At 53.2% G+C, this 24,146-nt stretch overlaps 2 protein-coding genes across 10 annotated transcripts in view; one reads left to right on the forward strand and one right to left on the reverse strand.

Moving 5' to 3' along the window:
• Nucleotides 1–5,681, forward strand: part of CIITA (class II major histocompatibility complex transactivator) — a 48,518-nt gene extending 42,837 nt beyond the window's left edge. For 8 of the 9 annotated variants that reach the window (XM_049699750.1, XM_049699748.1, XM_049699752.1 and 5 more), the window contains 4 exons: nt 610–696; nt 3,124–3,207; nt 3,385–3,468; nt 4,303–5,681. In XM_049699750.1, the coding sequence (XP_049555707.1) occupies nt 610–696; nt 3,124–3,207; nt 3,385–3,468; nt 4,303–4,378 (331 nt within the window). In that variant the 3' untranslated portion in view covers nt 4,379–5,681. Of the gene's footprint in view, nt 1–609; nt 697–3,123; nt 3,208–3,384; nt 3,469–3,661 lie in introns of all 9 variants that reach the window. The other variant, XM_049699749.1, reaches the window with a different exon arrangement.
• On the reverse strand, nt 3,599–22,181 carry DEXI (Dexi homolog). Its single transcript, XM_004270183.3, has 2 exons — nt 21,238–22,181; nt 3,599–9,572 (listed from the first exon to the last, which is right to left on the reverse strand). The coding sequence occupies exon 1, from the start codon at nt 21,669–21,671 to the stop codon at nt 21,384–21,386; it is 288 nt and encodes a 95-aa protein (XP_004270231.1). The 5' UTR covers nt 21,672–22,181; the 3' UTR covers nt 3,599–9,572; nt 21,238–21,383.
• Between the last annotated feature and the right edge of the window lie 1,965 nt (nt 22,182–24,146).

Here is a 24,146-nt window from a genome sequence, read left to right on the forward strand (position 1 = left end):
AGGGATTTCCTTGATGGTAGGACACTGAGACTTATTAAGTAATTTATAGTGTTTGAGGAAACAGAGTGAGTAAGCTAGATTTCCCTCCCTTCGTCCTTCCTTACATCCTCCCTCCCTCCCTCCATTTCCCTCTCTCTCCCACCTTTCCTTCCTTCCTTTTTTACCCCACTTAAATATTTTCTGAGCACCTACTATGTGCTTGGCATGGCTGTAGGCACAGGGATAGAGTAATGAACAGACTCGACCCCTCACCTCGTGGAGTCCACGTCATTAAACAAATAATGTAAACCCTTATGTAATGACAGCGCTGAAAAGTGGTCCAAAGGGAAAAGAATGGATGCTACATCTGCATCCTCACCCCCATCATCCCACTCAGCCTCAGGGCGTGACTGCATCATTTTACTGATTTAGCCCAAGTCTACCCATAGCGCCCTCACACAGTTCAGCACCCACGACTCTCATCCAGGTAGAATGTCCTGTGCTTGCTGCCCTGGGATGCCCTGTGAGGAAGCAGGGTTCCCAGCCCTGCCGGAGCCTGGGGTGATGGACACTGATGGGGAGGGGCATTCAGGTTTGGCCCTGAGCCCTCCCCTTGTTGTACTCCCACAGTTTGTCCCAGAACAATATCACTGACTTGGGTGCCTGCAAGCTGGCGGAGGCCCTGCCCTTGCTGGCTGCGTCCCTCCTCAGGCTGAGGTGAGTGGGGCCCTCTTTTGGTCAGGTGCTGAGCTGGTGGGCTGGAGGGCGGGCAGAGAACCCCCTTGGTGGCAGCTGTAAGGTCCAACACTGGGACCCTGAAAGCAATCACTACAGGCTGTTCTACCATATCAGTGTTGCACAACTTGGTGGGGGTAGGGAGTGGGGGGCGCCGACCTAAAATCCAACATGAACACACACCCCTGGAGTTGGGTGATGCCACCGCCCTGAACGAGATTAGCAGCCCCTGGGGAAGGGCATCTGGCAAACTCTGGGCAAATCACTTACTCATCTCGAGTCTCTGTTTCCTCATCTGGAAAATGGGTACCATCCCAATAGCCTATGGAAAGCGCTTGGTGCAATGCCTGGCTCTGGTGCTTAATAAATCTTGGTCCTCTTTCCCCAGGGCATGGCAGGACTGGGCCTTTTCTGGAGTCCGGGGTGGTTTCTAGAATGCTGACTATGCACAGGTAGCCTTGGCTGGCTCTTGTCATGCACACATCACTCCGTGCCTACACTGTCACCTTCTGGCAGGCCTTGGAATAGCACGTTCTTGCTTTTGCTTACTTCCAGCCCGGTGCCTGGTGGTTCCCTGGGACTAATGGGTCCTTCCAGCCCATTACCCTTCCAGCCAGGGTCCCTGAGTGCAGCTGTATAGGTTGTGTGCTGTGCAGTTTGTAGTCTATGTGATTGGCACGCCCTAGAGTTGTGAGGGTATCTAATATTCTCTAATATCAACCATGGGCCAGAACCTGTGCTAGAAACTAGAGCTACAGCTATGAACAAAACCAGGGTGGGTCTTGCTTTCAAGTTCCTTGCGTAATAAATAAGTAAGCACGTGCATAAACAAAATGTTTAAAATGCTGATTCATGCTCGGAATGAGGAAACTAACAAAGGCCCCAGAGGGTACAATAGGGAGTGCTGAATTCACCAGGGAGGTCAGGAGACCCCTGAGGAGGTGACCCTCCCCCTTCTGTGGGATGCTCTCAGGGAAAAGCATTCCAGGGAGAGGGAACAGTAGAGGCAAAGGCCCTGAAGTGGGAAAGAGGTTGGGTCTTTGAGGGCCAGAAGGGGGGCCTCTGTGTCTGGCTATAGGGAATGAGGGACAGAGGGTGGGAGATAAGGCGGGAGAGGTCAGGGAAGGCCAGATCATGCAGGGAGACCCTTGCAGGCCAGGAGAGTGGTTGGAGGTTTTTCCATTGTGAATGGAGAAGCAGGTGGGGCATGTGGGGGTGATATGTGATCTGATTGACACTTTAAGAAACCTCATATTGGGAGTTCCCTGGTGGCCTAGTGGTTAGGATTCCGCGCTTTCACTGCTGTGGCCTGGGTTCAGTCCCTGGTCGGGGAACTGAGATCCTGCAAGCTGCGCAGCGTGGCCAAAAAACAAAGGAACCTCATATTTTATGGACTGTAAGATGCCATCCATTTGTAAGACACCATTAAGGGGACAAAACGCTGCTAATTAAATGACATCCATTGATTATCAGACACATCCTGATCGCAGTGATTTTCAAATGTGAACATGTACATCTTGGCATCAATGAAATATGGGAAGAATCCTCTTCCTGTGGGTGAGGAAGGGCCTCCTGGTTCTAAGATCCATCCCAGGAAGGGATTGTAAAACCCCTACCTGGTTCCTGCCCTGGTACCGGCCGACCCATGACATCAGGGGTTCCTGGAGTTTAGCTTGAATCCACTTTGCTGCAGTGTAGACTTGCTGCTTTTACAGGCAGCCCTGCCGTGTTGCTCTGGGGCTGAGTCAAGGCAAAGTCATGGCCTTGAAATTAGAACCGTGGCTGCACCTGGCTTGTTAAAAGGACGCTCGTTAATGAATATACGGCTTAAGTTGGCACCAGTGAAGGTGTCGTGCTATTTCTGACACTGCTGATGGTGACTGAATATATTATAGAAACCCGAGCCTGCCCAGTGACTCTGGGTTTCTCTCTCTCCTGCTATTCCCGATGCTGCCCCACCCCCCACAGTAACTTGTATAACCCTCACAACCCCCCTTGGGAGGTATAATAACCATAGTTAACATGTAGTTCATTCCACATGTCAGGCCCTGTTCTGGGTGTTTTACCAACATTAAGTCATTTACTCCTCCCCACAATTACTCTATCATGCCCATTTTATGGAGGAGCAAACTGAGTCACAGGGGAGCTGAGTAACTCGCCAAAGATCAGACAGGCAGCAAGCCACAGAGCTGGGATTTGAACTTGGGCTGTTTCAGATGGGAAGCTACCTCCACTTAGTCCTGCTGCTTCCCTGAACTCACTGAGTGACCACAGAGAAGCAGCCTCAACTCTCTGGGCCTCAGTTTCCCCCTCTGTTAAATGGGGCAGTAATTCTGGCTGGGTGTGGCTCTCCCTGGGCCCTGACCCCCCAGCACCCCCGGCCCCTGCCCTGACCTCTTTCTCCGGCAGCTTGTACAATAACTGCATCTGCGATGTGGGAGCTGAGAGCCTGGCACACGTGCTTCCAGACATGGTGTCCCTCCGGGTGCTGGAGTGAGTGTGGGAACCTGGGCAGTGGGGGTGGGGCCAGGACTTGGGAGGACCAGGGTCTCCTGCTGGCATCATGGGAAGGGCTGGGCTGAGGTCTGGTTGTCGAGAGCGTGGTGATGACCTTGGTCTGGGGCTTATTGGTCCCCAGGGCCAGGATCCACAATGGGTTTCTCTTCCCAGTGTCCAGTACAACAAATTCACAGCTGCCGGGGCCCAGCAGCTCACTGCCAGCCTGAGAAAGTGCCCTCACGTGGAGAAGCTGGCGTAAGTCTCAGCAGTGGTGGAGGGAGAGTCAGTGTGTGGTTCACCTTGTGAGCCCTGAGCCCAAATCCCACTCTGTCCCTCACCAGCGTTCAACCTTGGGCAAGCAGACACATCAACCCTCTGGACCTAGTTTCTTTTCTTCCTTTTTTTTTTTTTTTCTTTTGGCAACGCTGCATGGCTTGCGGTATCTTAGTTCCCGGACCAGGGATTGAACCTGGGCCCTCAGCAGTGAGAGCACCAAGTCCTAACCACTGGACCGCAGGGAAGTCCCTGGCCTCAGTTTCTTCGTCTGTAAAATGGGAGTGACAATAATATTTACCCCCTATTTAAATATTTATATTTAAATTGTGGGGTTTAAATGTGTCAATATACTCAGAAGAGTGTCTGGTACACAAAAATGTTCTATATACTAGGCTGAACGATATGAAATCGCTTATATTCAACCATTTTTGACCTACACACCTGGCCATTTCATATGGTTGAAACTTATTTATTATTACATCACTATGATGTCTACTGTCCAGTACTGTACTTGATTGTCTTTCAAAGCACTTTTGTCTACATAATCACTCATATCTTCTAGGAGGGATAGGGTGGCTCTTGTAAGACCCATTTTGCAGATGAGGAGAATAAGGCACAGATAGGTTAACTAAACTTTTTGAGATCACACAGCAAGTCAGTGGCAGAATCAGTTTTTAAAAAGGGGTCTTGGGGCTCCTAGGCCTCTGGTGTCCCCATGACCCCACACTAGGCTAGGTGGGAGGAGGGATTTGGGGGCAGCTTGTGTGGGGACCACCCCCTCTCTAACCTCTGTGTGCCATGCCCCCATCACAGGATGTGGACGCCCACCATCCCTTTTGGCGTCCAGGAACACCTGCAGCAGCTGGACTCAAGGATCATCCTGAGATGATCCAGGCTGTGCCTGGGACAAGGTAACTGAGGTGAGCTTGGAAGGGGAGAACCACGGGGGTCCCTGGGGACAGTGTCCTGTGAAGTCAGAATCCATAAAAGGTGGGCAGGGCAGCAGGTGGGAGCTGGGTGACAACTCCTGGACCATGTGCCATCTGGGCCCACCCCGTATCCCCCTGAGCTGGGCTCGGTGCGGTGTCTTCTAAAGGCTTTGAGGACTTGGGCTCTGAGGATCCTCCCTATGGGCAGGCGTGGGACCCGGGTAAGGACAGGTGGGTCAGCCGTGCACGTCCCACGGCCCTCAGCATTGGGAAGGTCTGCCTTCGAGGACTCCCCAGCCCTCCGGGCTGCTGTTTCAACCTGTCGGCTGCCCCGATGCCCGGCATTGTTTTCATAGGAATTTGCTCTACCAGTTTCCTGCCTCTCTCTGTGCGGATGACTGTCCCCTCACTTCCATGCTCCCCCGACCTGGGACATCCCCCTCCTCCATTCCTCCCATCCCTCTCATCCCGAATCTCGACCGCACTTTATCCATGTGTTAAACTACCCTGTCCTAAAGCTTCCTGATCTCCACCCATCCTGACCTCTCACGGCATGTTCTCTGAGGACACTGACATGCTGGACCCTGACCTGGTTATTTGTGGACACAACTCTTCTTGGGCTGTTTCCCGTGAGCCTCGGCATCCTGGTGCCCAGCCCTGGTGGCTCAGAGTCGGCCCCCGCCCAGCTGCGGAAAGGACCCATGGCCTGTTCTGCGAACAGACCCAGGCTCGGCCCTAGGCTCCTTCGGAGAGCAGGTTGATGTCAGCCCTGCTCAGCCACCGCAGCCCTGGCAGATGGGCCAGTGCCTGGTGGCAGGTGCTGTGCACCCAAGAGCCCTGAGGCATTCCCTGCAGGACACTGCAGACAGCTGTGGCCAGGCCAGAGAGAGGGATGAAGCGGCCACATCCCCACCTGCCCAGGTCCCTGCCGGCCTGGGGAGAAAGCACTGCTCCACGCTGCTCTCCTAAAGGGCAAGCTCTGAGGATACCAGCGACCATCCCCTGCCTGCTGACCTCCCAAACCATGACCGGCTGGGATTCTACAGCAACTGCCTTCTGTCTCTGGGACTCACTGGTTTGCACTAACTTTGTTTGCTGAGGCCAAATCTAGGCCTGGCCAGACACACTGGACCTTAGCAGGAAAAGAGCTGATGGTACACTAACGGAGGAGGGGAGGGGCGATGGACTGGAACCACGTCTACCTTTTTGCCTTCATTTCCTGTGTCTTTTTTCACTACATGATAAATGGCTCATTTAATCCCACGGGCAGGTCCTGTGTTTGAGTTTATACCGTGCTTACCATTTTGGATGCCCACTCTTCCGGCTAGCTAATGCGTCACAAACCACCCCTAAACGCAGTGGCTTACAACAGCACACATTTATTCTGCTCACACACCTGTCTCTGGGCAGGGCTTGGCGGGGACAGCTCGTCTCTGCCCCACTCAGTGTCGGCTGAGGTTGTCTGGAGGCTTAGTCACGCATATGTCTGGCACCCGATGCTGCCCAGCGGCTGGGGGCCTTGGTTCCTCTAAGGAAGTGGCAGGGGGACTCTCCCTGTGGGCAAGTTTGGGCTTCCTCACAGCATGGTGGCTGCGTTGAAGGGTGATCACCCCAAGAGGAAAAGAGGCTGCAGGGGCAGAGGAGACCGAGACCATGGGGAACAGCCCTGCCCTTTCTGTAACCCAGCCTTAGAAGCTGTCACACAGCATCACTTCTGCCATATTCTACGGCGAGTTGACGGAGGCCCTTGCTCTCTTGCCCTCCCCACCCCCCTCAGCCCAACACACACAGCAGAGTCCACTTCGGCTCAAGTCCTGTCTTTCGGGAAAGGATCTCTATGGCTTCCTACCATTCATCGGAAAATTCATTATCTGGGGGTCAGCAAGGCTGAAGCACCGTGAGCCTTGCAGAGTGTTTTCCTCTGTCTCGGATCCTCTGCTCTACCCTGGGAGTCGTTTCTTAGCTGAGCTGGAATCCGGCCCTGGCCACGGCAAGCCTGGAAGGGACTTGGCAGCTTTGCTGTCTACGCTGAGAGCTGCCAGGTCGCCTGTTGTTGTTTTCCACTGGGGCACGGCTGGCTCCGTCAGAAGCCCTGATTTGGGACAACTTGGCCCTCTGCTGGTGGCTGTGGGAGCTGTCTGTGCTCCAGTGCACCAGCCCTGATGCCTGGTTCCTCAAACTCTCCTCCTCTTCCCAGTAAGTGGGTGTTGGGGGTTGGGAGGGTCAGAGGGATTCTGACCCCGCTGCCCCGCTGGCAATCCTCGCAGAAAGGTAGTGCCTTCCGCCTTGGTCCAGTGGCTAAGGGCATCAGGCCTTGTAGCTGGGCCATCACCCCTCAGGGTGTGCCTGCATTTGTGGACCTTGTAGAGTCCACGGAACTCCCACTTGTGCAGCCACAGGAAGACAGTCTCCTCCTGATCCAGGCATCTGCGGCACCCTTCAGCCAGGCGGGGTGGGCACAACTGTCCCCACTTCTTTTGGTCTGTTCAGAGGTGATACAATGAGGTCAGAGGCTGTAATTATTCATAGTAATGACTTTAAATGATAGCTACCACTTATTAAATGAGTTGATACATGTAAAGTGCTTATCACAGCACAAGGGACACAGTAAGTGCTCAATAAATGTTAGCACGTATTATTACTTTGTGCCAAAGTGCTGGGCCCCTCCCCCCTACCAAGAGGGACCACGGCGTAGGGTCAGGCATCTCAGACTCTAGAGCTAAACTGCTTGGGCTCAGTGTCCAGCTCACCACTCACTTGTGTAAATTACTTCTCTGTGCCTCCGTCTCCTCACGTGTAAAATGGGCATAATCACAGTACCTTCTTCATGGGGTTACGCGGAGATTCAATGAGCAAATATGCTGAGAGCAAGAGCCTGGCATCCAGTTCCCTACGTGTGGGCTGTCATTATTACACACATCCGTGTGTTTCATTCTCACCTCTGCCTGGAATGTTTTCCCAGCTCTTCACAGGGCCTGCAGGACTCAGTTTAAAGGACAGCTCCTCAGGGCGGTAGTAAATGCAGACACCCCTCCCCCAGCCTATCCCGTCACTAGTTTATCTTTTTCACACTTATTTGTTGTGTTGTCTGCTCTAGTCCTAGGATGTGAGCTCCAAGAGCGCAGGTAACCTGTTTGTTCACTGCTGTGCAGAGGCACCCTCTGCACCCAGCAAGGGGCCTGCACATAGTAAGGGCTCAATAAATGTTTGTGGAATGAACGAATAATTCTCACCAAAACTTTGCTTTCTTTATTTGCTGTATTCATGCCACAAATATATAGTGACACCGTGGTGTACTCAATAAAATGCTCAAGGTCCCTGCTCTGTTAAAGCTTGCATTCTAGTAAGTTTAAAAAACTCCCTGGGCAGGGCTGTCGGGTGTGGTTGGGCAGTCTGTGCAGTGCACAAGGCGCCTGGACATGGGAGCAAATGGGGTCTGCAATCCAGTCTGGGCTCTGCTTGCCAAGCTGTGAGTCCTGGTGTGGAGCAGTGTCTGCCCAGAGGGGCACCTTTGTCATTAACACAAACCCATCGTATGAGGTGGGTAAATGACTGTCCCCACTTCACAGATGTGACTTGCCTAAGGTCACACTCCTGTAAAAGAGGGAGTCAAGATACAAACTCCACTTCTGACTTCTCTGGAGGGTCACTCTGCAGGCATAGGCACCGGAATTGCAGACAAATGCTGGAATTGCTCCCCATTTGCTGGGTGGGAGAAGGGAGGCCCAGAGGAATCAAGGCAGCTGACGTCTGGAGACACACTGTCCATTGACGGCATGATTCCACGTTCAGTGGACTTCAAGACCATGCCCCTTTTAAGCCCTTGCCTTTCCCCTCAGGCCTCTCTCCCAAAGAAATGTCTCCCTTCTCCTGCTCCCCTTTGTCTTGAATGTCTTCCAGTTCACATTCCTTAGCAACCCTTCTTAGAATCACATGAAGACAGGTGGTATGTAACTGCCTTCTCTTGAGTTCTGCTGGACCTTTCCTCTCCCACACTTTGGTCTCCTCACCTGTAGAATGGAGCTGACCACCCATTCCTTGTTCAACACAGTATATACGTGAAGGTACTTTGAAAAGCATCAGCTGTTCTGCAAACGGGGAGAATTACTGCACGTGGACCCAACTTCAGTCGTTCGTTTGCTCCTTCCCTCACCCGCCCACTCCCCTCATCTTTAGGGGGGATCTACCATGTGCCCAGCACAGGGGATCCCCACCTCTGACTGCTCTGGGATTCAGGCCTGATTTTCAGCTTGGCCACCACGACTTTCCCTCCACAACCAAGGTGGGCCCTTGCTTGTCAGGCTCGTGGAAGCCGGGAGGGGGCCGGGTTGGGACTCCGACACCAACGCAGCTTGGACAGACTCTCCAAACCCCACTGGATCTCCAACTGGGGAGGCCCTGACCCTTCTGCCCTTTCTCAACCATGAGGTTCTCCATAAGGACTCCTTTCCGGAATCTCAAAGGAAAAGAACAAAACAAACACCCCCCACCCCCGCAGGGCCCCAGGGGTTGGAGTTGCATACATTTTTTTAATTGAAAGAAGTTAGCCTCCTAAGTATTGCTTTTACAGGTTTATCGAAGTCAAGTATTCATACCACTCACTTTTTCGAAAAATATTTCTGGCTGGAGGAGCACTGTCCCCGGTGCAACGTATCAGTTCTGGCAACTTGATGGAGAGCAAACAATTTGAAATGAATGAGTCAAAACCCCACCCTCGGTCCCCCAGGTGTTCTTCTTTTCCTCTGAGTCACTCTCTGAAACAATGGCTGCATCTAAGCCCGGCCTCGGGCCAAACCCCGTTGGGCTTAGAGCTCCACTGGCACCAAACAGAGTTGGGAGTCGCTTTTGTGTGTGAAGTGTCCGCTCCGAAGATTAAGTGGGAGAAGCAGATGCAGCCAGGGGTGAAGAGCAGGGAGGCAGACTCTGGCTGGGTTCCTGTAAACATCCATTGCAACGGCGAAAGCTCGGAAGCCAAGGCAAGGCCGTTTGCGCGACGCTGCAGGCGGGCAAGGTCTCCGGGCGCCCCTGCCTTACCCTTTGGGCAGTGGCGCGTGCCTTCCGGACCTCGGCACCCAGTCTCAATCTCTCTGTCCCACCATCCTGGGTCTGGACGGGCACCTCTCTGTTGGCACAGGGCTTTCGAGGGGAGCAGGCCTAACAAGAGGGACAGAGGGGCGTTACCAGCACAGAAGCACCGCCCCACCACCCAACTGGAGGCTCGAATTTGGGGAACCACCAGAAACTTCAGGCTGGGGGTGAGGTCCTATAATTTTTTATTAAAAAATTTTTATGAGTGTGTCCGATTTCTAAGGACCCTAGGCTGGAGAAGCGGTGCAGTTTCACCTGGGAGAGGAAGGACTGTCACTATCTTGGGAGATAATCCCCAGGAGGGGGATCCTGGGACCTGACAAAGGAGGGCAGCCTGCTCCAGGGTCACCCGGGGTCTGCTGGCTTACTTGAGCTCTAGGGCAGCTGAGTCAGCTCTGGCGAGTGGGCAGGGCTTGGCGGCAGCTCCCACCTTGCCCGGAAGATGCTTCGCAGCCTACAGGAAGGCTGTGGCCACAGCCAAGCTACTCAGCAGCCCCACTTGGCTCGTTCTCCCAGGACGCGGCATCATCCCCAGCGCCTGGCTCCCCGCACGTCCTCACTTACTGTCCCTTTCTGTCTCTAGGTCCAGCCGGGTGCTAATATGTTTGCAGCATTTCGTATTCCCACACCCACCCTCCCTACAGCCTCCACAAGTCCCGCCCCAGTTCTGAGCCTCACCTCTGCCAGCTCAGCCTACTTCCGCAAATGTCATTGAGCATCAGATAAAACGTATACATTAAACACAGCGTGTATTACTGTTCGTCAGGCGCTGCTGCTATTGGGGGCAGGACAATCCTCTGATGAGGTGGGGGCGGGGGAGGACCCGTTCTGGGCACTGCAGGAGGCTTAGCAGCATCCCTGGTCGCTGACTGCTAAGTGCCAGTAGCATTCCCAGTCCCTGTGACAACTAAAAATGCCCCCTCACCCCATTTCCAGGGGCCACCCAATGGGGCAGAACTGCTTCCACTGAGAACCATGAATCTCCCCATTTTATAGGCTAAGAAACAGAGGTTCAGAGAAGCCAAAGCTGCATAACTGTGACAAGCAGGGCTGGCGGTGGACTAGTGACAGCGATGCAGACAATCACAGTCAGGGCAGCTGCCACTTCCTGAGCTTTTACTGTGTGCCACGAGCCCTAGGCAGAGCACGGGTGCCTCACCCCGTTTCCTCCACTCACCCTCCTGAGGCCGACTGACCTGGCAGCTTCCACCTGCAGGGACACCCCTCCTTGCCTGAGGCCTCTCCACCTCTAGAGCCTGCTTGGGCCCCAGGCTGCAAGGGCAGGCAGAGCTTCCCACAGCTGCCTTCCAACCAGTAACGGCCAGAAAGCTGGTGGATCAATACCCCAGCTCTCTCACCCAGCAGCTGGGATGACTCTGAGGCATATTCTCCATCTACACTGGTTCCCAGAGCTCCTGAGCAGGACTGAGCCCAGGGCTGCGGTGGTAACCTGCTAGACGACACATCCCTTCCCTGTCTCACTGCCCCCCTCCCCACCAGTAGTTCCTGGGATCACCTCCCAAGTAAACAATTTTCACTTGAACCCTCGTCCCAGGGTCTGCTCCCCGGAGAGCATGCCTGAGATGGAGCATTACAAAGGCCATTTCGTTCAACCCTCCCAACACCCCAGGAGTTAGGTACTATAATGATTCCATTTTACAGATGAAGACACTAAGGTTCAGAGAGGGTAAGAAACTTGTCTAAGGATGCTCAGCTCTCCAGGGCTTTGTCCTGCTGGAGATCTTAAACACTACATAATCTCATACCTCCTGTGTGCCATGTCCTGAGCTGAGCACTGGGGACCCTAAGATGAGTGCAGCCTCTGCCTTTGACACACAATCTAGTGAGCAATTTTAGCCCAAGTTAACACACTGACGCTGGAAAGAAGCACAGGAGACGGATGGAGCCCAGAGTCTGGGGAAGGCTGTGCACGAAGGACATGCCAGGTAGAGGGAGGGCTGGTGATCAGGTCCTGGAACCTCCTGTAGTTTGGTTTGGGGTGGAGAGTAAGGGGCTGAAGGCTGGCCATGGGGGAGACATGGCTGGAGAGGTGAGCAGGGGCCAAATCGGCCAAGTTTCTTGCGTCCTCTGCCAGATTCATCCCTAGTGTCAGCCAGGAACGTGCCCTTCCACTGCTCAGAGATCTTCCTCGGCTCCCACTGATGACACACGCAAGTCCTCTCATCCTCGGGCCCCATCCGGTCTCCCCACTGGACCTGGTAGGCGGGAGGGGAAGCCGGGGCTAAACCAGAGCATCAGAGAGCTCGGCCCTCCAGAAAGTTGTTCGTGGGTTCCCCTCCTGTCCTGCCAGGAGCCCACCTTTGGCTGACCTCCCTCCTCCAAGGAGACTCTGGGGTTCCCTGTTGGGGTCAGCAGTGGTGCTGCCGAGAGCACTGGCATCCAGGAAACTGGAGCAGAACTGTTTATTCCGATACAGCATTACCAGGGCTCACTGCGCACTCCCCAAGGCATGGGATGGTACTTGAGCTCATCTCAGACTTGGGCGAAAGGGCTGTTAGAGAACATGGGACCACCCCTTGGAACAGGGACTCACTCCCCTCCCAACGCTCGTGATAGCAAACAGCATTGAGTCCCAGGCAAGCGTCAGTCTGGCTGGCGTGACTCTGTCACACGTGCTAACCTCCGATGGGAACAGGTGCAGAGCTTTGCAGGTGCCGGCTCCAGCTGGAATTCACTAACGCCCTCTCGTTCTCATTGTTTATCTGTAGGGTCACCTCTATTTATGGCGAATGATGCCAGTTTTCCATTTTTGATAGTAATACTATAAAGTTCCTCTTTTTCCACATCATTAATTTCACTTTAAAAAAAGCCTCCGGTTTAAAGACAATAACTGCATAAGTAACTGTTCAGGCAACGAGCAGATAGAGCAGAAATTGTTGATGGTGTCATATGAGGTTTAGGAGACCCTGATCTGAGCTGGTCACTCCACAGAGAATGAAGGGGCCCAGAGAGGGCGGTGACCTGCCCTAAGCCACACAGCACACTGAGGACAGAGATGTGGCCCCAGGCCTCTGTATCTGTGGCTGGAGGATGTCCTGGGTCCTCTCCTCTGTGCTACACACCATGGCTGTTAAAGGTCAATCCCTTTGCTCCTTTGATTACAGGTCTGGTCTCATAGCAAACCAGCTGACATTTATCAAGTACCTGTGCTTACCTTGTACTATCTGCTTTAACTCATGGCTTAGCTCGTTTATTCCTCAAAACAACCCTAGGAGGCGGGGCCAAGGAGGACTATCATCCCTGAATTTCAGATGGGGCTCAGAGAGGTTACGCTTGTGACTGAGCAACGTCACACAGCTCAAAAACTCATGGCAGAGCCAGGGTTTGAACCTCTGTGGTCTGACGCCACGTCTATCTCAGTTCCTCTCAGCATCTAGTTCATCTCTTTCCTTGGGCATCAGAAGCCCCGGGCTGAGAAGCATCCTGAGGCTGCAGCTTAAGAGTCCAGGCACTGGGTTCTCCAACCTCCTAAAATCCTTAGAGCATGAGTCACCAGCTATTGGCTTTGGCTGTTTTTCTTTCTTTCTGAAACTGTAACCTTTCATTCCAGGCCACTCCCCAGAGCTGGACAGAAGGAGTGGCTGGCTGACTGGTTTGTCATCAGAATGACAGCTGGGCACTTGATCCATTTTAAGAAGCAATGTCTCAGCTGGATACCCCTGTGGAGATGCTGCCTAGTTTGGTTTGGCTTAAGGGAGAAAATGACCTTGTGTCTTAAAGGTGCTGGTGGGATGATGCTCTGGACCTGCTGGAAGAGGATTCTTTTTGCAGTTGGGCCGTCCCACTGTCCTGCTCCCATGGGGTAGCCAGGGCAAGGTCTGGAATTGGCCCATCTCGAGTCATTCTGGCTCTGCCCCTTCCTAGCTGTGTGACCTCAGGCAAGTCACCTAGTCTCCCTGGAGCTGTGCCCCCACCTGAAACAATGCCTACCTCATCTGGCTGTTTGTTACGAGGATTATATGAAATTGTGTTGGTGGAATGCCTGCAATACCCAGTACACACGGCCCCTCCCCTCCGTGTCCCCACCTAGAAAACACACAGGGCAGGGGCGGGGGGTCTCCTCAGTGCAGAGGGCCTTCTGAAAGGGGCAGCCCTTTCCTCCTCCAAAGACCTTGCCAGCTGGACGCCCATGGCTATTCCTCTTTCTCAACGTACCAACCAGCCAATTAAAGTGGCTAAAGACAGATGTCACCCAGATATGATTTGCCCACTGTCTCCATTGCCGTCTCAGCGCCGGGCCACGCAACAGGAAGGCCTCTGCCTTGTCCGGTTGACGAGCGCGTGGCCTGAAGGGGTGGGAAAGGAGATCCTGCCTGTCTGCCTGGGTCCAGGTTCCTGATGGAAGCCAGTGTCCGGGCCAGTTTCTCCAGAGTTTCTGGATTATATGTCAGCTGTTGGTGTTCCTCAGCCGTGGGTTCTGTGAAGATTCTTGGTCCAGTACGTGTCTCCAGCTGGCCTGCACCCCAGACTCAGGGAGGCCTTCTGAAGGGCAGCATCTGCCCAACACCTTCCTGAGTCCTGTCACAGCCAAGAACCACCTGGACTCCTATTTATTTAGTATTTTAAGTCAAGGCACTTTTTTCCTCAAACTCCAAAATTTTCAAAGGAATCTTTATGTCACTATCATGAATAAAAAAGTATCATTTATCATAAACAGAAAGCAACACTAAAAACAAATGATGAAAATGAAACCATTAACTCTAGCCAGATACCCCTGGCCTGCAAAAAGGGAGCCTGGGCCTGGTTTCTCTGCTCAAAAGGGAAAGGTAGCAAGTGCCCAAGAGGGGGCAGGACACCGACAGGTGGGTCACACTAGGCTTTGGTGTATTCACTGCCTCCCGGGGATGCCTGTGACCTGAGGACGCCTGAGGACCTCACTGAGGGAAGCACTGGGAATGTGGCCAGGAGGCCCCGCTCGTCCACCTCACAGCCTGGTATCTAGGGCAAGTCCCTGAACCTCCCCTAGCCTCAGTTTTCGGCCCTGTCTAATGGAGCTAATGAGTGCTGTGCTGCCTGCTTCATGGGGTGACGCTCAGGGGAAGCTAAGCCCCCTGTCAGGAAGGATTCCCAGGAATGGAGCCCGCCCCTTTGGGGGTGACTGAAACTGGAACCTGCTCCCAGCCACCCCCAGGCTTGGGGCCTGACAACTATGAAGGCACCAGCATCACCTGGGCTCCCAGGCACCAGTTATCACGGCCCTCGGGCTCCTTCGAAGGCTGCCCACACAGACACACCCTCCTTGGTAACTGGCCCTCACACAGAGGAAGGGGGCCTGAGAAAGGGGAAGGCTTCCCGGGCCAAGCCTCCTCTGGGTGTGACACGCCACCAACACTGATGGCATCATTAAGAACCAACTACACGACCATCAGCATCTCATCTAATGTGCATGAGCCCTTCAGCAGGTACTAACTACTATCCTCCCCATTTTACAGAGAAGGAAACTGAGGCTTGGGGAGGTGAAGTCACTCGTCCAAGGTGTTGGTGGAGCTGGGATTTAAACCCAAGTCTGTCTGACTTCAAAGCCTCGAAGCACCAGTCTTAGGGGGTACATGGAGATGGCCTGAGATAACACTGAGACACACCCAGTGAGCTAGTGATTGGCTTTTCTTCGGTTCTTAGCCAATCTTTATGATTACTTGGACAAGAAAGTTTCACTTTGGTGCCGGAGTTTATCATGTGACAGTTGCTAACCTGACTTTTTAACGAAGAACCAGGGGCCCTGTGCCTTTAGCTGGCTTCAGTAATTGGCCAGAAGTTAATGACTTTGGCACTTAGTATTTTTATCCATGCCAAGTGATGCTGGTTGTCTCTTTTCAGTGACATAAACATTCTTTTAAAAATAAATTCACACACAAAAAGTAGATTTTTAAAAAAGGAAGCACTAAAACGAGTGTACTTAAACTATAAAGGGAAGAACAGTAACTTTGCAGTGGAGAGAGCTGGCAGACAAGACCTTAGCCAAGTGGTCAGCATTAACATCACCAGTAATGAGTGATGACAGACATCACGTGTCCCCCAATACGATGCACTCAGGACACACACTCACTTCTCTGTGGTATTCCTGCCAAAAATGCACCATCCGAATCTAATCTCAAGAGTAAACATCAGACAAACCCAAACTGAGAGAAAATCTACAAAATACCAGACTTGTACTCTTGGACTTCCCTGGCAGTCCAGTGGTTAAGACTCTGTGCTTCCACCGCAGAGGGCACAGGTTCGATCCCTGGTCGGGGAACTAAGATCCCACATGCCGCGCAGCACACCCAAAAAATAAACAAAAAAAATAAAAAAACACCAGACTTGTACTCTTCAAAAATGTCAGTCATGAAAGATACACAGACTGAGGGACTGTTCAGACTGAAGACGGCACAAGCGATGTGACAAGTGATACAAAGCGTGATCTGGAGTTGGATCCTGTACCTCAACTGCCCCCCGCCCCCACCCATCCCTTTTTATTGTGAAAGGCCACTATTGGGACAATTGATGCAATCTGAATGGTCATAGCTTAGATTGGTCATACGATTGTATCAATGTTACATTTGCCGATTTTGACAGTTGTATTGTGATTATGTAAGTGAATGTCCTTGTTCTAAGGAAATACACACTGAAATATTTAGGAGAAAAGGAACATGTCTGCAATCCATTTTCAAAAATGGTTCAGAAAAATATATACACATGTACACACAGAGTGAGCATTTTGCATACATGAGCGAACGTGGCAAATGTGAATTGATGCAATTGGTGCATTTTTTGTGAAGTGTATAAGGGAATTCTTTGCAACTTTTGTGTAATTATGAAATTATCTCAAAATAAAGTTTAGAAAAAACCTCAGAAAAAGGAGTGAGAGTACATATGAGGCAGGCCTGGTAGAGCCAGGTGAGTGGTGTTCCAAGGACGGAGGTTGGGAGTCCCCCTCTGGAGGCCCCCTGCACCCTCCGTCAGCACTCGGTCAGAAGGCTCCGCTGTCTTACTCACTTTGTACCCCTGGACCCTCACTGTCCCTTTCTGAGACTCAGTTCCTTTATTTGAGAGATGGGGATGAGGATTCCTGTCCCTTTTATTGTGATCTTGGTTTCCCAAAAGCAAACTATGCTTTCAGGAGTCCCGGGGTGGGGAGGGGGCGGACAACAGCAGATAAACCAGGAATACAAACGGTCAGGTTGATAGGAGCCCTTAATTTCTTCGTTCAATAAAACAGATGCAAGGGCTGTGAGGGTTTGCCTTGGATGAAGTCTCCAGTTCGCATAACTCAGGCACAAGGGAGCAGGAGCCCTGGCATCTCAGTTGTCTTGAGACACAGATTGGGGTCTCCTCCTGTCCAAAGGGGCAGAAAGCACACTTCCAAGGCAGCCTCACGTCAGGACAGAGGTGGAGAGCCGGCTGGGACAGGGGGTGCACATGCCTCCCCTCGTTACCACCCTGTCTCTCACCTGGACGACAGCCACAGCCTCCCATCTGGCTCCCCTGACCCCACCCCTCCGGAGCTCCACTGTCCCCAAGGGAGGTTTGGGTTTCTGAGCAGGGAAGCCATATGCCGAACCTGGGTGTTCGGCTGATGGCACAGGCCACAGATTGGCACCAAGGGACCAGGGCAGGCAGATCAGGAAGGAGCAGCTGTAGCGCCCAGTCGGGACACTGACACCAGGGAAACCCTGTAATAAGTAGACTAGTCTGGTTACCCTTAGCTCCAAATCTGGCCTCCACCAGGCGACGCTGACTGTGGCAATGCTTTCCAGTCTCTCCATTTCCAGCACAGAGAGGTTCCTCTCCCAAAGCCCTCCCTCCGTGGCAAGAGAGGGCTGGCAGGCACCAGCTGCTTTCATCAGGAACCAGGACAAATCAATCCAGCTGAGCTGCCTCCACACTGGAACCACTGGGAAGTGAGGACTCTCCCCAGCTCCTGGGCCAGTGGTCCTTTCCCCGGAGAAGGTGGGAGCTCCTGATCCCCACTCCCTGCTCCTGGGCAACGATGAACACTCTAGGAAGACCACAGAGCCGCAGCTTTCCTGGGTTCCAGGCCTGGTGGCCTTTAGAGACCACAGGGCAGTGGGAAAGGTCTCTTGAGCGTCCCAGGACAGCAAGGCAGAGTGGGAAGCCTGTCCTGGTCGACCGGGACCCACCCAGCACTCAGGCAGCTAGTCCTCTTTTGCTCATTGTGGCATATAAATATTCATTCATGAGTGTACGTGCAGGTTTATACATTCACAAGGGACTAAGTGTACACACCTTCCATTATGTCTGACTGTTAACAATAATAGTGGTTAATTTTAATATATTACTTACATACACGGGACGGTCTAAGAGCTTTACATCTATCTCATTCAGTCCTCAGAACGAGGTAGATTTTCATTATCCCCGCTTTATAGAAGAGGAATCTGACACATGGGGAGATACGTAGCATGCCCAAGGTCACAAGGATTGGGATTTGAACCTAGGTCATCTGAATCTAGGGACTTTGCTCCTGATCATGACCCTAATACTGCCTCCTTAAATAGGTGCTCAACAAAGGTTTGAGGAACTGAATTATGTGGAAAAAAGAGAAAAGAGAACGAGAGTGAGTGAAATGAGTGCAGCTTTCATCTTGAGATCACCCCAGTCCCCAGTGCCTGGCATGCCCACGCCCTTAGTCAGTGTTTCCTGGATCGGCCTGTGTGTAACATCAGATAGTGCCTACGTGAGAAAGAGCGAGAAGGAGCGAGATTTGACTACCAGTGTTCCTCTGCTTATGCAAAGGGGCCGGGACAGGAGGTGCAGTCAGATCATCTTTAATCTTTCCCACAGGCTTTTCCTGCTGCTAGCCACCCCTCCCCCACCCGAATCTGGTGGCTTGGACCTGGGACTGAGCAAGGAGGGATGAGTATTTCCCACAGCCCCAGGCCTCCCCACCTGCCAGAGTCAGGCACTGTCACTTTGAGAGCTTTGCAAGATTGTCCCTGAGACACACTTCCTGGTGTTTCTGCTCAAACAGCGTTTGCTGCAAAGTATGCCAAAGCATTTGGGCTTCAGTTTTTGTTTCAGAGTATGCCAATGTTTTCATTTGGAAGGGGAAGTGTTTCTGTTGATGTGAAGAGATAAAATAAGACATTCTTCACCAAGTTACACTGACTGAAAGTCAAGAGCTTGGCTTGGGGGCAGGGATTCATCTTAGAATCCCCAGGGCCTGGCAGAAGAGCAGGGCTAACGTTTGTTGAATGACCCAATGAGTGAATATGCAAAAGGTCTAGAACCAGGTGTGGTATGATCAATACTCAGTACAGGTTCTGAACAGACCCCATAGGTTCTACCTCCAAAAGGTATTCTTGGTCTCTGTGTGTTTCTCCACCTTCACTAACTTTGCCTCATCCAAGCCTGCATCACCTCTGGCCTGAGCAACTAACCAGCTCCTAACTGGCTTCCCTATTTCCGCACTTGCCCCTACGGCTCATCTTGCCCACAACCGCCAGTTCTCTTTGCAAAATGTGGACTGGAATTGTCTCATGCCCTGCCTAAAACCTTATGATGGCTTCCCATCACTCGTGGCCGGGCCTCCCAGGTCCTGCATGATCTGGCCTTGCCCACCTCACTGACTTCTCCTGGGGCTGCTCTCCTGTCACACGGGCCTCCTTTCAGTTGCTGGAAGAACCAACTCTCTCCCCTGCCCCTCCCCCTCCACGTACTTGGCACTGCGGGTCCCTCTGCCTGGATAGCTTTTCTCCACAACTTTTTTTTTTTTTTGCGGTACACGGGCCTCTCACTGTTGTGGCCTCTCCCATTGCGGAGCACAGGCTCCGGACGTGCAGGCTCAGCGGCCATGGCTCACAGGTCCAGCTGCTCTGCGGCATGTGGGATCTTCCCGGACCGGGGCACGAACCCGTGTCCCCTGCATCGGCAGGCGGACTCTCAACCACTGTGCCACCAGGGAAGCCCTTCTCCACATCTTTACATGTGGCTCCTTCCATCAATTTAGGGCTCAGCTCAAAGGTGTCATTTCCTCAGAGAGGCCTTCTCTGAAGCCCCTGTCTGAAGCAGCCTATCTCTAGTCTTCTGCTTCACTTACCGAGGCATTTATTGAGCACCTACTAGATGCCAGGTGCTGTTCTAAGTGCCGAGGAAATAGTAATGAACACAATAGAGGATGCCATGCCTTCAGAGCTCTCAAAAAATCTCACTGCCTTGTTTGGGAACCTGCTCCTCTTCTCACAAAGTGCCAGGAGGGCTGGTGCTGAGTCTGTCTTGTTCACTGTGTTCACCCGCCAAGCACATTAGGTACTCAGTAAATATCTGTTTAATAAAAGAACAAATTGATGGATGGATGGCAGGCAGGCAGGCCAACTGGTTAGGTACGCAGAGCAGCTGACACATGCTACACCTGGCCCTTGGCCCTGGCTAAGGTCTCCCTGAGCTCAAATGAAGCTTTCTTCAAAGAAATCTCACTGTCAGCCCCTCAGGTTGACACTGCTAGTGGGTCCTGCCCGCCTTGCATCACCCTCTGACTGTGGTCATCTTGGCTAAGATAGGCAAGAAGAGGGGGGTAAACGTAGCGTGCTTGGGGTGAGTGACATTAGTGTCCATCTTCCAAAAGGAGCCCTTGTGACTTCCCTGGTGGTCCAGTGGTTAAGACTCCATGTTTCCACTGCAGGGGGCACGGGTTCGATCCCTGGTCAGGGAGCTAAGATCCCACATCCCACATGCTGGGCCGCCAAAAAAAGGTAAAAGGAGCCCTTGCCCACCACCTCAGTATCCCCCCGCCACTGCCACTCAGGACCTGTGTCTAGCACCGTCCAGCTGAGGGGCTGAGCCGAGGAATTCCTTCCTGTCCGATGAACCCTCACCAGGCCCTCTCTCCTCTAGTCCAGCTGCCTCTCTTCCTTCCTGTGACTTTGGCCAAATCTTCCTCCTTTCTGGATCTTCATTTCCCTCCCAGAAACACACAAGGTGGGGCTGGATACAGCTTCCTGGTGGCAGCTCAGAGGCAGGACTTTAACAGCTCAGTGCAATGATCCTGTGGTCCCTTCTTCCGCTGGCCCAAGAGCCCCTTGAGTTTGCCTTGCAAACACTGCAGGCAAAGCCACCCAAGCACCAACCCCCTCGCTGGCCTGGTCTGTGAAAGCAGCCTGCGAAACTGGCAGCCCCTGAAGATTGGAGCTGCTGGCACTCTGAAATCTGACTCCAAAACGGCAGCCCAGCCGATGCCAAAGGAAGTACAGGGTTCTGTGCTGAGGGAGGTTTCTCCTCTCACAGCATCAGCCTGGAGCCCTTGCTCTCAGTCCCCACCCAGTCCCCAAGGGGCCACAGGACAAAGGTGATCAGTGCCTGGCTTCCAACCTCTTTTAACACTGCAAGTCTTTATCCTTCCAGGACTAATGAGAATCCTCCAAAAGCCAAGGTCACCATCAAGACAGGTTAAGGATGGGGGGAGGAGTTGACAGGCCTGTCTCAAATGTATCTGGGTGCAAAGGCTTTGACAGTTGGTACTACAGCTAACCAAGAAGCGACTTAGGTCCTGCCTCCCTTCCCTTCTTCAATAGCTGTCACTTTCACTAAGGGGAAGCTTTCCTGCCCTAACTAAGGTCCTAAGAAGAGTCCAGCCATTCCTGGCATCCAAACAGACCTGGAAGAGGTGGATGGAGAAACCAGAAGCCTGGGGGAGGGGTGTGTGTCCGGCTTGGGATGCCTCCCTCTTCCTCGCCAGCGCCCCAACCCGCCCTCATCCTGCGCAGAGGGCACTTACAGGCCTCGGAGGCCGAAGAGGGCCTCGTCCTGGGAGTCCCATCCCTGGCCAGACGGTGCCCTCAAACAGCAGCGGCGGCATGGTTCGTGCTCCGGTCCGGGCCGAGGGTTGCGGGTCGTGGGGAGAGCGGGGGACAGCAGCCAGGCCTACTCCAAGTAACCATCGAAGACGTCGAGCTCCGAGTCGGCATCGTAGAGGCCCGAGCCGGGGTCGGAGAGCACGCCGAGGTCCACGAGCGCCTGGTCCATGTCCTCGGGCAGGAATACGAGGCCCACGTTAAGGACGATGTACTCCATGAGGAAGGCGTAGTATAGGATCAGCACATTGACGAAGAACAGGCCCACGTAGAACATAGAGGGCAGCAGGGGCGGCGGCACGGAAGGGACCAAGGGGCCCAGCGCGTCCAGGTGGGCCGCGACCCGGGCGCCGGGCATGCAGGGGGCGGCGAGGGCGGCGGCGGCCCGGCGATTCCAGCGAGCTCAGCCGCTGCGGCGCCCGGGCGGCCGGCGAGAGGGCAGCTCAGCCATCCAGGGGCGCCCGGGGGCTGGCCGAGGCAGCGCTGGGCCCCGGCGGTGCCCCCCCTGGGATGTGCGTCGGCCCCTGCGGAGGCGCCCCGGCCCCCGAAACGTGCCAGGAGGGTCACCCCACCCCCAGAGGTGCCCACACGGCACTGTCGATCCACCCAACGGTCAGGCGGACCCCTGAAGTGGCCGGCAGCGGCCCGGTTCCTCCGATGCTCCCCGCTCCCGCTCAAGGGCCCTCGCAGCGCCTGCGGGGACCCCACCGCAGTTCAGCGTCAAGGGCCAGTCCCGGCGACGGTCTCTTCAGCCGCTCCCGGCCGTTCCCCGAGCCCCATGCGCACCCCCGAAGGCCCAGCACCCATTGCTGCGACCGCCGCGTCGCCCTCCTGGTAGCGTTCCGAGCACCGCCTCCGGAGCAGCCCTGCGCTCATTGGCCCACCGCCCCCTGCCCTCGCTCATTGGCTCGCCCAACGTCCGAGCTCACTGGCCCGAGCCGTCCGGGGGCGGGTACCGCCTCGCTCCGCCCCTAGAGCCGCTGGCTTCTGAGTTGCTTTACTAGTTCCGGATTCAGGGCCGATCTGGAATCCAATTCGCTCTGCGAATCCGCGACAGAGTAGGGGGAGGGGAAAGAGTCAGAACGCAATTCAAACCTAGACGTATCCTAAGGCTACAAAAGCTGAAGGTAACCGCGAGCTTCATCAGCACCCGGCTGGACTTGAGTACTGGCGTCACGCCTTTTTGGGACTCAGTTTACCTGCTGAAAAAGGGGGCGGGGGGGCGGGGCGGTGGACCTTACCTTGAAAATTTTGGCCTTTCCTAAAGTGGCAATTTTCCACGGTGGGGAAGATCAATCAGTGCCCCCTTCATCTCTCCAAATTCTGGCTGCTGGAAGGTCTGCCCCCTCAGCGGGGCGGGCCGGGGATTTTGGTAGATGGAAATCTGCCTAATAGGGTTCCGTGACACCTGAGTAAAGAAACTCCCGGCAGGTCAGACCTGCAGCACTAGGGTTGCTTCTTGTTTTTACTTTGTAAAACACGTTTTAAAACAATAATAGTGCACGTGGTTAAACATTCAAACAACCAAGAAGTACACAGAAAAGTGAGTCTCTTCCACTCGCTGATTCCCCTCCCCAGCGGTAACCCCTGTACGTCCTTCAGGAGACTGATTTTGCCCAAGGTGGCTCCCAAAGGAGTCCACAGACCTTTAAATCTCAGGTCACGTTGAGCTGGGTGCTCTACAGGCATTGCTTAATTGGAGCCAGATGGGGAAGTGTATGTTACTCATTTTTGCTGATGAGGAAACTGAGGCCCAGAGAAACAGGAGGACCCTGGAAGCTGCTGGGCCTGTGTGTGTTTGGAGGCCAGAACCTGCCCTTTTTTCTCCATGACTGTCTCTTGCCCCTTTAGGTGAATTACACAGCAAACCATTAACCCTCCAACTGCTGAAGGTGAAACAAATCTTCATTCATTCACTTATTCACTCTGACAATATTTGTTGAACATTTATTATATGCCAAACCTTGTGCTAGGCACTGGGGAGAATATTGACCCTTAGCCCAATTCTGTCCTGGGCACAGTTAATGGGACACAGTAGACCTTAGATAACTGTGAGGTGTAGAATTGAATGAATGGATGAATGAATGGTGAACAGGGCAGTATCGCCTCCATGGAGCTTCCCACTCCCGATACAGGAGAGAAATTTAAATACATCTTCTTGGCTGGTGTAGGAAGCTGTGTGTTTCCTTATTTTTATAAGTGTGGTTGTTTTGGAAATGGCATGGATTTTCGGCGAAGACCAGAGAAATGCTCTGAAAGCACAGGACATTCAGTTTTGGTACATTGTTGCTTGAAGGCCTTTCAATATTTATTTTTTAATTGAAGTAGAAAAAGAAAAAGGCTGTGAGGACAAACCAGGACGTTACCGGTTTTGTGAAGTTTCGTTTGTTGGGGCATAAAAATAAGGGTGCCTGGGTTTGAACCTTGGGTCTGCCGCTTATTAACTGTATGACCTTGGACAAGTCAATCCCTCTGTGATTCAGTTTCCTCCTGGGTAAAATGGGGATAATAGCAGTACCCACCTCACAGGGATGTTGTGAGAATTAAATAACAATATATGTAAAGCGCTTAGGGCAGTGGCACGCGGCATACGCCAAGCAACAGCTATTCTTAGTCTTATCATAAAGGTAATAATTGTTAATATTGTGGTAACTTTTATTCCCCAATCTTCACGGATTCGTTTCTCAGGGCTCCGCCCATAGGTTTCCCATTCCCGCCTATCCCTAAGATACTGCGGACTGTCCTCCTCTCGCTCCGCCTCTTTTCCAAGGTCGCCGGCCTGAAGTTGCGTGATGCACTCCGGGCCTTGTAGTTCCTTCGGAGAGTCTTGTCA

Source organism: Orcinus orca, chromosome 16 (assembly GCF_937001465.1).
Source record: "Orcinus orca chromosome 16, mOrcOrc1.1, whole genome shotgun sequence".
NCBI classification, from domain to species: domain Eukaryota; kingdom Metazoa; phylum Chordata; class Mammalia; order Artiodactyla; family Delphinidae; genus Orcinus; species Orcinus orca.

Coding starts and splice junctions, on each gene's coding strand:
- DEXI (XM_004270183.3), bottom strand. CDS start 21,671: ATGCCCGGCGCCCGGGTCGCGGCCCACCTGGACGCGCTGGGCCCCTTG.